Raw genomic sequence first — 14,623 nt, 5'->3', positions numbered from 1 at the left:
ATTTGGCAACTTTTGGGAGCTAGTTGTCAAGCAAATTAGTTTGTTTAAGCTAATTTGATTGGCCAAGTTAATTTATTATCTTCACTCCAATAGTCTAGCTATTAGCTTGAAACTTTTATAAATTTCAAGCTAGTCCCTAACTACAACCATTGGAGATTCATTGGAGAATAACTACTGGAACGTTTTTTTTTAAGTTTAGAATATTAAATGCGTTAGTTTAACAAATTTATTGGAGAATAACTATTGTAACTTTTTTTTCTCCCGGAAATTAAAATTAATTCTTTAATATAAAGTCATACGACATCTACAAAAGATATTTAAATCTATCAAATACATAACAAATCGAATCAAATAAATTAAAACCCGTTTTCTGCAAAACTATACGATCATTGCACGTAACATCTTGTATACCCTCTAACACATCGCAGTTTGATACAGCCTTATTTGTGTGTGAAAATATCTAAAAAAACTTATTTTTTCTAAACTTATACGGAGTATTATCTGAACTTATTTTGTCTGAAATAAATCAAAATAAGACGAACAAAACAAATCCTTAGTTAAGTTTTGTTGAGATTTATTTATGATTTCATAAGTTTTAGTTACGTATTTCAAAGTTTAGTTAAGATTAAAGTTATTTTAGTTAAGTTTTTAAAAAAATCATAACTAGTTAACTCGCAAGTGTAACTATTTTATTACTCCGTATTCAATTAGTTATGATTTTATTTTTAATTACGATTTTATACTTTTACTTGTGACTTTTATTACTTTTTGTTATGGTTTTACTCTAATTTAGTTAATATTAAAAAAAATATGATTAGTCAATATTTTCATAGTTTTAGTTAATATTTTTTGAGTTTTTAATCGCTTGTCTTTGAGTTCTAGTTAAGATTTTTTGTATTTTAGTTAAGAATTTCTAACTTTGAAAATGCTAATTCCAACGGAAATTGGAAACTCTGCTACCTCTGAAGTCTGAACTCTTACTAACTCTTTAAGTCTATATAAATTACAAAGCCCACCGCCCCCAATCGAGTAATCCAGCTTCTGTTCTGTTTTAAGTGTTGAGCCGTAGTTTGTAGTTTGTAGTTTGTAGTTTGTAGTTTGTATTCCTAATTCCAACAGAAATTGGAAACCCTTCCTAGTTCTGTCTGCTCCCTCCCACCGACATAATACTTCGTATATAAACTAGGAATCTATTGAGAGAACCACACATCTCTTTCTCCTTCTCATCTATTGGTAAGCTTGATTCTCCTTATCTTTTCTTTTCTGTAATTCAATTTTGATCTTTTTGTTTAATCTCTTTTATTTTAGATGGTCAAGTGTTTCCTGGAATCTCCCTGTTAAACTATCAAAAGACATACCCTGTTTGGCTGAAATTTAAATTACTTTAAAGCCATCATCAAATTATTATTGTGTATTCTCAAACAAAATTTTGCAATGGAAAATTGGAGTGAAATCCCACAAGAACTCGTGAGTAAAATTACAACTGAGCACGTAGAAAATGTGGAAGATGACCCAACAATTGGCCTTTTGGAGACCCGGTGAAGACAAGTGGACTAGACCCGTTGTTGATTTTAAAATTAGTTGGGTGTTGGATACCTGTTTTTTTAATGGACAATTTTATGCCATTGATCATTTAGGAAAGGTTATGGCTTTCGAAAGTGACATCATAAAGAGTCAACCGCGAATCGTTATAGACTTAATAGATAAAGGTGTTCTATTCAAACAAACTTATGGCAAGTTTTACCTGATCGAAGTGGAAAGCAAATTATTGGTGTTACATAGGCATCATCTGTTACTTGAAGATGATGAGATCAATCCGGAGAAATCAAATGAGGTGTATTGGACTATATGTTTTGAGGTTATTGAGTTGAATCTTGACAATGGCAGTGTCAAATCAGTTGAGGATATCGGCAATCGAGCTATTTTTATAGGTCTAAACTCTACCTTTTCGGTAGAAGCATCGACAGATAAACATGGTTGTAAACCTAATTGTATTTATTTTATCGATGACAATACTGAGTATTTTAATCACGATGGTCTCATGGGAAGAGGAATCGATATGGGAATTTACAGCTTAGATGAAGGAAAACTCATTGAGCGGTTTTATGAAGGTCCGTCACAATTTTGTTACACCACTCCACCTACATGGGTGGAACGACATGGGAACTTGTAAGGTGCCCCCAACACATGCTTATAAGTGGAGACCTCGTTGGTAGATTCATTTGTCTATTAATGTAGTTTGTTATTTATCAAAGGAATTCAAATTATGAATTATGCGAAATAAAAGTTGACTTGTTTTTTGTTACTCTTGTATCCCATATTAATTTATTATGAAAAGTGTTACGACTTGTGATTACTGATTAGTTTAGTGCAGAACTGTAAACTAGTAGAGACAATGTAGAGTACGAGGTCGTTCCTCTCCAAAAGGTAGAGAAATCTAATATGTGAATGTAATTGATAGTTTAAGTATCTCAACAATAAGTGAATAACATAATTAATCTATGAATAAGTGAAGACTATTTGTTTTTCTGACAAATTAAAAATATAAACGTACGTATCAAGCTTGGTTGTGAGATCCACTCATCCACAGGTGACAATAGTATGAAAAAATAGTCTTCAATTTGAATAGCCTTAAATTAACTGATCGAGAAATTAATTAATTAAACTACAAGTTTTTTTTCTTGTACCTACATACGAGTAGTAGATAATTAAGATCAAATACGAATACATTACAACATAGATTATCCTCTAATACGGAGTAATAGACCATACAAAATTACAAATACATTACAATAATCGTGCGTGCACGGGACCTAATCGAGTTATCCTCTAAAACATAGTAATAGGCCTAGCTCGAGGGTTGGCAAAGTGTACACTAGCTTGTCCTGTGATCCAATTTTGTCTATATAAAACAAAAAAACTTACTCGTACGGATAAATATAATTACATCAACTTTTTTTTGCACTAGCTAATTTTAAGTTGCAAAAGCTTGGCTTAATTAATAATTTAATTATCCCTCAAAAAAAAATTAATAATTTATTTAGAAGCAGCAGCTATGCAAGAAATTGTCACTACGGTGATCAACCCATGAATTTGAAATTGGTTGGCCTTGGTTACCATGATCGCCACCTGACGACGATGACGATGACGATGACGATGACGATGACGATGACGATGATGACGATGACCATTTCCCCGACCTCGACTTCGATCTATCTACCGACTCGGAAGCTATGGCTGACCTTCTCTCCATTCTTCGCTTAACCATGTAATCCTCCGGAATAAACACATCCATTTTTGTTAATTCAATTTATTGAAAATTTTACTAGGAATTCAGTGTTTACCGAACTACTTTATACTAAAGCAGCTGCTATTTGTAATTTTGTATAGGAGTAGAAGAATGTGTGCCTAACTAATTAGGCAAAAGATATGAAAAAAGTAAGGGGATTAAAGTGAACTGATAGTGGCATTAATATAAATAGAAAGTGCGAAATTTAAGGGGGAATAAATAGAAAGTTCAAAACTGTGGGTTTAAGGCCCAAGGGTTTAAGAACAGAACAGCCAAACACTCCGTATTCTTGATATTGACGAAAGTGGTGTTTGTTTTTCTGTTGGCAAGGTGTAAATCTAACACCTGGTTTGTTGTTGCTTTTTTTATTTTTATTTTTATTTTTATTTTTATTTTTATTTTGAGAAATTCAATGGTTTGATCGATTTATTTATATATGTGTGCAAAGCAAAATGGAGGAAATTTCATGTCAAACTATAGAGAATACAACAAGGGGCCAGGGAATTTCTCTTCATGTGACATTTTTGCGTAGTAACAATGTAATTAATGGAGGAAATTTCTCCTCATGTCACATGTTTTTTGTTTGCCTAGTTGAGTTGAGTATCGATGTGCAACAAGTTTCAACTAACAACATCACATTAACAACACTCGTTTTTCTATTGTCATGTTGATTTAAGATGTTAGTGTTACGGAGCTGAGTATCATTAGCGGTCTGTGGTTTAGGATTTGAGGATGGGATAGAGTCATAAATTGATTGCAAGCTAGAACATGCAAAAGTCATAAATTGACCTCGTTGATAGTGTCAAAAGTCATGACATTTAGATGACACTTTTTTGCATTACAACTTGTTCTTATTTAGATAGACACTTTTTTTTTCATTACATGTTTACTAATATAATATATCAATCATTTAATATCTTTAATTATCAGTAAGAATTATAAAAAGTTATACATATTATAAATCTATACAATGACGATTATAACAAGACCTCACATGTCTATATTTTTTCTTAAGTATAAATAATAATTGATATAGTCAAAGTAGACTATATGAATAGTGTCAAACGTCAGATTGTGACATGTAAAAAGAGAACGGATCGGAGGAAGTACTTGTCTAGAATAGCTATTTTGATCCACTATTTCAATTGAAAATAAGATTTATTTCCAAAGGTGTAGTGAAGTATTTTGTCAAAATCCTACGACGTAGTAGTATTACGTATTTGTATGTCTTAATATTTCCTCCGGTCCTCTCATTTTACTTGTTCTATTTGATTGTTATTTATTAGGAGTCAAATAGAGAAAAGAAAATGGGATAGAAGGAATTGAATATCAATAATCTACTGAGGTACTCCGTATAATTTAAGTGAAAGCATTCATCTTTTATTTTAATGTAAGTTTATAACAATAATGTGATTGGGATAGCACTTCTAATTAGCTTTACATAAGGCATGAACTCTTGAGTTTAGTGAATGTCTTTAGAAGTGGTCCATGAAAGAAAAAAGGGAGTGATGATAATGGGAGAAATTAAGGAAGTGAATGTATAATGTAACGAATCCAGGTATCAACTATCAAGCCAGAGATTTGTTGTTATTATTGTTGTTAAGTACTCCTTCTGTCCCTATTTAATTTGTTCGTCTTGCATTTTATTTTAGTTCGTCTCTTAGAGACTGTCCCATTTCGTTATAAACTAATACGGAGTACTACTTAGGTCACAATCATTTACTCCACTTGCATAAACTTATAAAAGTTAAAAATGACTATGTCATCGCCTAGTAAGGCATAGGCTCCCGTTGCTTGTTTACTTCGGTGGATTTTTTTTGAGGGTCTATTAGACAATGTTGTTCGATCCCATCTTCTTGCAAAATTTTGGTCCAAACCTTAATAAAAATACTTTATCTGAGTCATCTGACAAACAAATAGAGACAGGGGGAATATAAGCATAACAAACGGACAATTAAGTTGTTTAGGACTTTAGGCTAAGGGATAATTAATTAAATATAGAAAGTGAGATGAATTACTATTTAAGGTTGGCAACTGGATTCAATTCGGGTTTTAGTCGAATCCATACAAGTCATATTCTGATGAATAGTGTTTCTAAGGTCAAGTCGGATATATTTTTGGGTGGGTAATCGAACATAACTAGAGCTGTCAAAAATCGACCCGACCCGAACCCGACCCGGAAATACTGGGTCCTGAACAAGATTTTGTGACCCGCAATCCGATTTTATCCGAATCCGAGCAACCCGAAAAGGAATGGGTCAAAACCCGACTGAACCCGTTTTAGACCCGACCGATTGAAAATCATTGTATTTATAGTAATAAATGAGATAATGAGAAAATTTAAGCATAATAGACACGTTTTTATTATTGTTTTGTGTAATATGATTTTATTTTGAATTATTCGCCATTTTATGGTTGAATTTAACTGAATATAAGGAAAATTTGTTAATTTGTGCCAATATTTTGTATATTTATCACCTAAATTAATGAAAGTATAATGCGCCTTTTAAAATCTCTCAACTCGTTGGGTCGACCCGAACCCGAAAGTTCTGGGTCTTGAACAAGCATTTGTAAACCCGAATCCGAAAGTGACCGACCTGATTCAACCCGAACCCGAAAGTAATTTTTTACAACCCGACCCGACCGACCGTTTGACAGGTTTAAACATAACAAACTTCTTTTCATATACTCCGTATTTAAGATGGACCAATTTCTGCTATCAAAAATCAAAATATAAAATTGAGCAATTTCATTTGTTTTTTAATTTATGGACTGTCAGTTTCTGGTCATCTTATTTTAGATACAATTCAAGTATGGGTTGAAAGGTTGACATCCGCAAATTTTTGGCTATACCGGGTACAGCCAAAGCTGGTTGTACCCCATCCAAAATGATGTCGTTTGTGTTGTTTAAAATGAACATTAATATACTGGTACAAAAATGAACATTTACTATTTCGGAAATGAACATTTATTTATTTATTTGGAATGAACATTTACTATTTTGGAAATGAACATTTATTTATTTATTTGGAAATAAACTACAAAAATGAACATTTACTATTTCGAAAATGAACATTTTTTTATTTATTTGGAAATAAACAATATAGGCTCTTGTAAAAACATAAAAGACCAATGAAGTGAACAATTTCATTATGAATTTTAAAGCCAACATGAAAGAACAAACAATACAACAAGAAAGAACAAACAATAAAGCATATAATTATTATGAACAAACAAATAAACAAGAAAGAACAAATAATTCAACAAAAAAGAACAAACAATATAAAAAAGAACATAAAATTCCAGAAAAAAGAACAAACAATACAACAATTATGAACAATTTTATGATGAATTTTAAACCAACATGAAAGAACAAACAATACAACAATAAGTTTGATGAATACAAGAAAGAACAAACAGTACAACAAGAAAGAACAAACAATACAAAAAGAAAGAATAAAAGATTAATGAAGAGTTTAATTATGAACATTAACCATATGATTATTATAAACAAACAAATAAACAAGAAAGAACAAACAATATAAAAAAGAACATAAAATTCCAGAAGAAAGAACAAAAAATACAACAATTATGAAAATTTGATGATGAATTTAAAAAACAACATGAAAGAACAAACAGTACAACAAGAATGAACAAACAGTACAACAAGAAAGAACAAACAATACAATAAGAATGAACAAACAGTACAATAAAAAAGAACAAACAGTCGACAAGTATGAACAAACAATATGAGCGCGTCGTTTTTGGGGGGTACAGCCAGAGCTGGCTGTACCCGGGTACAGCAGTTAGCGATATGTTCACATCAAGACACTAGCTTTTTTATCACAAATGGGCTTTGAGCGTGTGCACGACGCTTGAATCTCAAACACTTGTTTCAGGTCAACCTAGACCTGTCAAATGGATCGGTCGGATCGGGTTCTAAAAAGTTATTTTCGGGTTCGGGATAATTCGGGCCGGTCACTTTCGGGTTCGGGTTTACAAATACTTGTTTAAGACCCATAATTTTCGGGTTCAGGTCGACCCAACCGGTTGAGAGATTTTAAAACGCATATTATATTTTCCTTAATTTAGGTAATAAATACTCCCTCCGTCCCAGATTAGTTGTTACACTTTCCTTTTTCGTCTGTCCCAGATTAGTTGTTACACTTCTAAATAAGGAATGACCCCACAATTATTATATTGTTTCTCTCTTCCCACTACATATTTTTTTGTCACCACCCCCTCTCTCATTCAATTAAAAAATACCCCACTAACTCCTATCACATCCACTTTTTCAATAAAATAACAATTGATAACCAAACAACCACTTATCACCTAAAACTTTGTGCAAAGATAAGTGTAACAACTATTCTGAGACGGAAGGAGTATAAAAAATTGGTCATAAATTCACAAAAATTTTAACACAAGTTTTTATTTTAGTCAAATTCAACCATAAAATGACGTATAATACAAAATAAAATTATATTACAACTAAAAATTGTAACAACAACGTGTTTACAATGCTTAAAATTCCTTATAATCTCATTTATTATTACTATAAACTAATTTAATGATTTTCATTTAGTCGGGTCAGAAACGGGTTCGGTCAGGTTTTGACACATTATTTTTCGGGTTGTTCGGGTTCGAATAAAATCGGGTTTCGAGTCACAAAATCTTGTTCAAGACCCATTATTTTCGGGTCGGGTTCGGATCGATTTTTACCCTCTATGTGCAACTTGCATTGAACACAATTATCATACTACCAAATAATGTATTGGCCTATTGAAAATGATTTAACTTTTGAACCACAAGGTTAGTGTTCAATCCCTACTAGGGTTATTTTGGGGGATTGGTTACCCCATACTTTGAAAATGGCTAGCCCATTGACTCACGCTGGGTTAACCCGGATAGAATTTGACTCTTCATTTTACCTTAATTATAAAAGAAAAGGAAAAAAACTACAGACTATATCCACAATGATACTAACACTAAGCTTGGTTGATGAAATTGGTGGAAAAATCACCTTGTAACTAGGAGGTACAACTTCGATCCACGATAATGCCCTAACATGGGAGAAAATATAAAAACGTGATGTTTTAGCAGCTTAAACTGTCCTTTGATAAAATCAATAAGGTAGGCAGAAAAGAAAAACGCGGAATTAACACTCACAAATCACAATCGGCATCTAAAAAGAAGAATGCTTAAAGAGGTCTTTTTTAGGTGGACAAATATAATTGGAATTTTAACAACTCAAAAAAGCATCAAATTAGCTACTGAATCTTCAATTAGTGATGTTAATTACTCAATTAATTTATGTGGACGTAATAGAGTAGAGTGTAAAGGAAAAAGAGTTCATTGGCCAACCAAATATGGGCCCACAAATTTGGGCCTGTGGATAATTGTAGTCAAAAGACAGGCCACATATGATATTTGATTGATTAGTTTCTCATATAAATCTCCAGGGAAGTTATTCGCCTATAGAATCCAATGGGACACATTTATTTCCCCCTTTTTTCCCCTTTAATAAAATAAGAGGGACACGTTTCCATAATTTCATACTGCATTGATGCATATTTAAGGAGGCTTTCTAAGATAATACTGGAAGAATACTAAAAGTAACCACCCTGTTTTTACCAAACTATGTTGTTTGGTACCAAATGATAAAATGTAATCACCATGTTTTTACCAAACTATGTTGTTTGGTACTCCCTCCATTCCTTTTTTTATCTTTCTGTTTCTATAAATGTCATTCCTAAATGATCTTCTTGTTTCTATTTTTGGACATGACTTTTTACCATAAATTTTCCCACCATCACTTATTTAATTCATTCACATTTCCACATTCACCCACCCACCCAACCCCACTTTTATGATTTTTTATTACTTTTATACAAATATTTTCTCTCTCCTTCATTTCTTTATTACTTTCCTTCATTTATTTATTAATTTCTCTTACACCCAATCATTACTCTTACGCCCAATCATTACAAGATTTCATTTTCTTAATTTCCACCCCAAACACCAAATAGGAAGATCATTTAGGAATGGAGGGAGTACCAAATGAAATGCAACAATTGCATAAAGCAAATATATTATTATCTAATTCTTAGTATTGTCTATAAAGACGATACCTATCAGTTACCACTGTCTAAGATCTCCGCATATTTAACGCCACACACTCTGTTAAGGCTCCAATTTATTCAACTTATTTTGTCTGACTTCACTGAATTTACTTTATCTGATACTACGTATATATTTATTTATATGCAAAAATATCTTAGTATGAAAATTATTTTGTGTGATATAAATCAAATAAGTTGAACATAAAGACCCTAAGCTAGTCTCTAGCGGAAATAACTTCTCTTCTATTACATTATACTAAAACAAGCACAAAGGACGACATGTGTCACTTCCTGGTGCAACTTTTTCCTGCCGAAACATTTTTTATTAAGCAAAAAAAACCACATTACCTTTTTAAGGAATCTAAGGTAAAAATGAAATAAAAATATAATTCAATTACCATAAGTGTCACTGCATAATATATTATTGGATGAAAGATGAATCAATATTATTTTTTCTTTATGATTGATTTTATTTCTGTGTTATTATAACTTTTTAACCAGATAACAAATTTAAATAACATTGATGAACGGACTTCTAATTTTAGTCTATTGTTAATTATATAATACTTAAAATGTGAATGTTAACTAAAATAATAATACATGGTAAGCAGACTAACATTAGAAGCCCATAAATCAAAATTGTACGGAGTACTCGATTCAAACTCTGTTGTATTTGACTAACTCAGTTATACTATTAGTCTTGGGTCAGTTATTCGAGTTTGCTTAACTTTGTTAGATCGACCTGCATACAAGTACACAACTATAATTCTTAACTTGATATTGTAGTATGCAAACTTAGTTCATTTGAATATATTTTTTATACAACTTTGAATTTATATTTTTTCATATACCCTTTTTTATTTTCGCGTTTTCCTAATATCACAAGTCTTTTATTTAGTTATTACTGAAATAATAAATTATTTTAGTAGTAACCGTGCGTTGGACGACCCCTAAACTAAATTGAACATAATCTACACTTCAGAGGAGGGTTTTTTTTATCCTTTCACCTTACTTTCAAAGTGTATAACCCATTAATTTGAGATAAGTTGAATCCAGCGGACCCAAAAATTATCCAACTTACCTTTAAGAAAAATACGAAGTACTCCCTTTGTCCCTAAAAGATCACCCCATTTGACTTTTAACGGTCTTCAATACACGACTTAAAACGTAAGTGTCTCTAATTTACACGTGTAAACAGTATTCCAAAAATATATATTGAAACGAATCTAATAAGACCCACTTGACTATATTATTTCTTATAGGAATAGAAATTTATGGTCAAAGTTTTCAAAATTTGACACAAAATATTACAATGGGATAATATTTTAGGGACGGAGAGAGTATAGAATATACATAAAGCATATCAAAGGCATACACGCTTTGTTTGTACAATTTTTAAGAAGAGGCCGACATGCTCTTGAGTCTTGCCGTGTTCTGTTCTTTTCTACCACAACTTAACGAGTCCTAGATGATTTTTAAGAAAGTGTTACTATCACTTTATTTTCAAATAAATAATCAATTTGGTCGACATATAGTTTAACTATCTGTTAATAAAAATTGTTGGGTGATATTATAAAATTTTATTAGAATTGCCATGTACCAAAATAATCACGGAGTACTACGAAGTATCGAGATAAGTAGTGCAAAAGCAATAAATCACCTTGAATGAATTACTACATGAAGAATATGTGAAATCTAATATACATATATAAAGGAGGCATATTTGCTGAACTATTAGAGTGTCACCTAGGATTACTAATGGTTTCGGCCAATAAAAAATAAGATTTTTAATTTATTTTTGAATTAAAAAAATCGAGTGCCACGTAGATAATTAATTAGGTGCCACGTAGATATTTAAATTAATTAATACATATATAAAGGAGGCATATTTGCTGAACTATTAGAGCGCCACCTAGGATTACTAATGGTTTCGGCCAATAAAAAATAAGATTTTTAATTTATTTTTGAATTAAAAAAATCGAGTGCCACGTAGATAATTAATTAGGTGCCACGTAGATATTTAAATTAATTAATTAATTATTAATATATACAATTTCATCCAAAATCAAACGTTCCAATAATTAAAAAATAAATCTAATATAAAATTCATCCAAAATCAAACATTAATCTAAAATAAAATTCAAACATTAATCCAATATTAGAGAGCCACGTAGGAAATCTAATGGTTTCAGCCAATGAAAAATAAGACTTCAAAATTATTTTTGAATAAAAAAGTCGAATGCCACGTAGATAAATAATTAGGTGCCACGTAAATATTTTTATTAAATAATTATTAATATTTCTTATATAATTTCATCCAAAATCAAACACTATAATAATTAAAAAATAAATCTAAAATGAAATTCAATCCAAAATAAAAAATCAATTTAATCTAATATATAAAATATAGCAGTTGATATATATAGGTGTTTTATTTTAACGTAACAATTTAATAGAAACCGTACTTATAGTTGGGGTTAGACTCGACTTAAATTACTTAATTTATACCTGAAACTATATGCCCAAAACTAACATAGCCCAACCTTACTCGATCAAAATGATTGAATACAACTTTTAAATTGTTTTTTTTATTTAATTGAATACAACTTGATTTTGTATAAACGAACAACTCATTTGCCACCTCTATTTACGTTACCATTAAAGGAAGATTATTTCCATGGAAGTCAAAATACATACCATAAGTGATACTCCCTCCGTCTCGAAATACTCGACCCGGTTTGACCGACACATAGTTTAAGGGACTTGAATTGACTTACTTAATTTAATAGGTAGTAGTTGATTGCGGGGTATTATTTTAATGTAGTTAGTGGGAGGTGGGTTAAGAGGTAGGGTTGGGGGAGAATAGGGGTTGAATTTTTAATTATTTTTTGTATGGAGTAGGGGGTAGGTGAATTAATAGGGGTGGAGTGAGAAATAATATAATATTGTTAGAATATTTCTATTTTTAGAAACAAGTCAAGTATTAAGGGACGGCCCGATAAGAAAAACAGGTCAAGTATTCCGGGACGGAGGAAGTAAGTCCATAAACCTATAATAGTATCAAAGTATCCAAATATCCAACACAATTACACAACTCATACCATAATTGTAAAAAATAATTGTAAAAAATAAAATATTATTTTTATACTTTAAAAAATGAATAAAAAAATGATGGAAAATCTCAGCTGTATCTTTGATATGCCCTTCTGGCATACCATAAATTATTATATACTCCTAATAGTCCTATTTGAACCTGCCCTCCACCTAGTCTTTATCATCATCTCTGTTTTTTCTCCTACCACTTTCATTCCTCTTACTCTATCCCCTGTTTTTCTTTCTGGGTTTTTCTTAGAAATCAACAAAAACTTAAAATTTGTGTAATCCAAATCCAAAAAAAAACTAGAAAAAATGGGTGAAGAAGAGCTGAAGAAAGTAGAAGAAGAGAAAGTTGAAAATGTTGAAGAAACTTCAAAAGATGTTGCTGAAGAAAAGAGTTTGATTCCTGTTTCTGATCACAAAGATTCTGACTTCAAGCCTTCCTCTGCTGATGAAAGTAATATTTTATTTTATTCTCTATTTTACCAACCCATCAATTTTTAATCTTTTTTATTCCACTAAATTTGATCTTATGTGTGTGTGTTAATTTTAGTAAAATATATGAGGTTTGGATTAGTCTAATTTAAATACATACTAAATTTAGGCCCATATTCTGCTTAATTAATTGATTCACTCATTTTTGCTTAATATGAAGTACTTTTTGTATTTTAAAATTATTCATTTTGGTTTAAATTCTTACTCAATTTGGGGAGTTTTGTTGTTTCTAGATTCTTTTGTGCTACTTATTCATTAAGCGTTGGATTATGTAGTTTAAATTCATGCTTAATTTAGCTTTAGCACAACCTTACTTTGAATTAATGGATTCAATATACTCATTTATTTATAATTTGAAGTAATTTTGGCCTTACTTTTGATTATGTCAGAGGCTATAGTACCAGTAACAATACCTCCACCACCTCCACAACCTGAGAAAAAACCTTCAGGAGGTTCAATTGACAGAGGTAATTAACAATTTTTGTAAAATTCTTGAATTTCTTGTTAATTTTTTTGTTTTTTTTTTTTTTTTTTTTTGTATTTTGGGATTGAAATGAAAAGAAACTGTTCTCAACCTTTGTGAAATCCAGATGTTGTGATGGCACAAGTTGAGCAGGATAAGAAATTGGCCCTTGTCAAAGCATGGGAAGAAAGTGAGAAATCCAAGGCAGAAAACAAGTATGTGATTTCCCTTAATTTGGTTTTCTAAACATAGTCTCCATAATTCTGCCAATTCAGTTGGTGGATGATTCATAGAATAATTTAAAGAATCAAGCAATAGTTAATGATTCATGTTAATCATGCTTTAGTTGCAAGTTCTGTAAAGTTGATAATTTTTATGTGAATGGTTCATCGTTTAATTTTAAAGTAACCATAGCTTGTGAAAGTGGAAATGCCAGATGATTAATTTGCTGGGTTTTATGAACAGGGCATGTAAAAAGCTGTCAGACATAGAATCTTGGGAAAAGACCAAGAAAGCAACAATAGAAGCTCAACTCAGACAAATTGAGGTAAAACTCAACCTTTCCAACCATTTTCGTTTGGTTAAATTCTAACTCCGTCTGAAATTAATAGTCACATTATCTCAATCCCTTATGATTAAGTAAGCGACAAATATTTTACTTGGAACACCCTATTATTTCGGGACAAAGGGAGTAATATCGGTTTTTAATCTGAAAATCGTGTAATGAAACAGGAAAAGTTGGAGAAAAAGAAGGCAGAATACGCGGAGAAGATGAAAAACAAGGTGGCAGAAGTTCACAAATTAGCTGAAGAAAAGAAAGCAATGGTTGAAGCTGCAAAAGGAGAAGAACTTCTGAAAGCAGAAGAATGTGCTGCTAAATACCGTGTTACTGGCAACATACCCAAGAAGCTCCTTGGATGCTTTTAGCTGCTGATTAGTTCTCTAGTACAGATAAATTGGCAGTAATTGTGTAATTTATTTACTTTTAAGGTTTAATTTTGGAAATTGTTTGGTGTCTGGATTTTGGTTTGTCAATGTGTACAGCAAGGTTTTTGTCTAGTGTATAAGTTGATTATAAGTACATTGTGCGCCGTGTTTGGCTATTTGCCCACAAATGGGGGTAAATTAGATCTTCTATTTTTACTATTTTCACTTTTA

General features: G+C 31.3%; 2 protein-coding genes across 2 annotated transcripts; both read left to right on the top strand.

Annotated features, from left to right (window-relative positions):
* The first annotated feature begins 1,498 nt into the window (after positions 1-1,498).
* LOC130463660 (uncharacterized) lies at positions 1,499-2,173 on the top strand. The gene has a single exon (XM_056832857.1). It carries the CDS (start codon positions 1,499-1,501, stop codon positions 2,171-2,173), a length of 675 nt encoding a protein of 224 aa, XP_056688835.1.
* A 10,484-nt stretch (positions 2,174-12,657) lies between these two features.
* Positions 12,658-14,623, top strand: LOC110778402 (remorin). Its single transcript, XM_021982968.2, has 5 exons — positions 12,658-12,964; positions 13,392-13,469; positions 13,593-13,680; positions 13,931-14,012; positions 14,198-14,623. The coding sequence occupies exons 1-5, from the start codon at positions 12,820-12,822 to the stop codon at positions 14,390-14,392; spliced, it is 588 nt and encodes a 195-aa protein (XP_021838660.1). The 5' UTR covers positions 12,658-12,819; the 3' UTR covers positions 14,393-14,623.

The sequence above is a fragment of the Spinacia oleracea genome, chromosome 6 (genome assembly GCF_020520425.1).
Source record: "Spinacia oleracea cultivar Varoflay chromosome 6, BTI_SOV_V1, whole genome shotgun sequence".
NCBI lineage: Eukaryota > Viridiplantae > Streptophyta > Magnoliopsida > Caryophyllales > Amaranthaceae > Spinacia > Spinacia oleracea.
The sequence above is the reverse complement of the archived record's forward strand: the minus strand, read 5'-3'. Positions and strand labels throughout refer to the sequence as shown.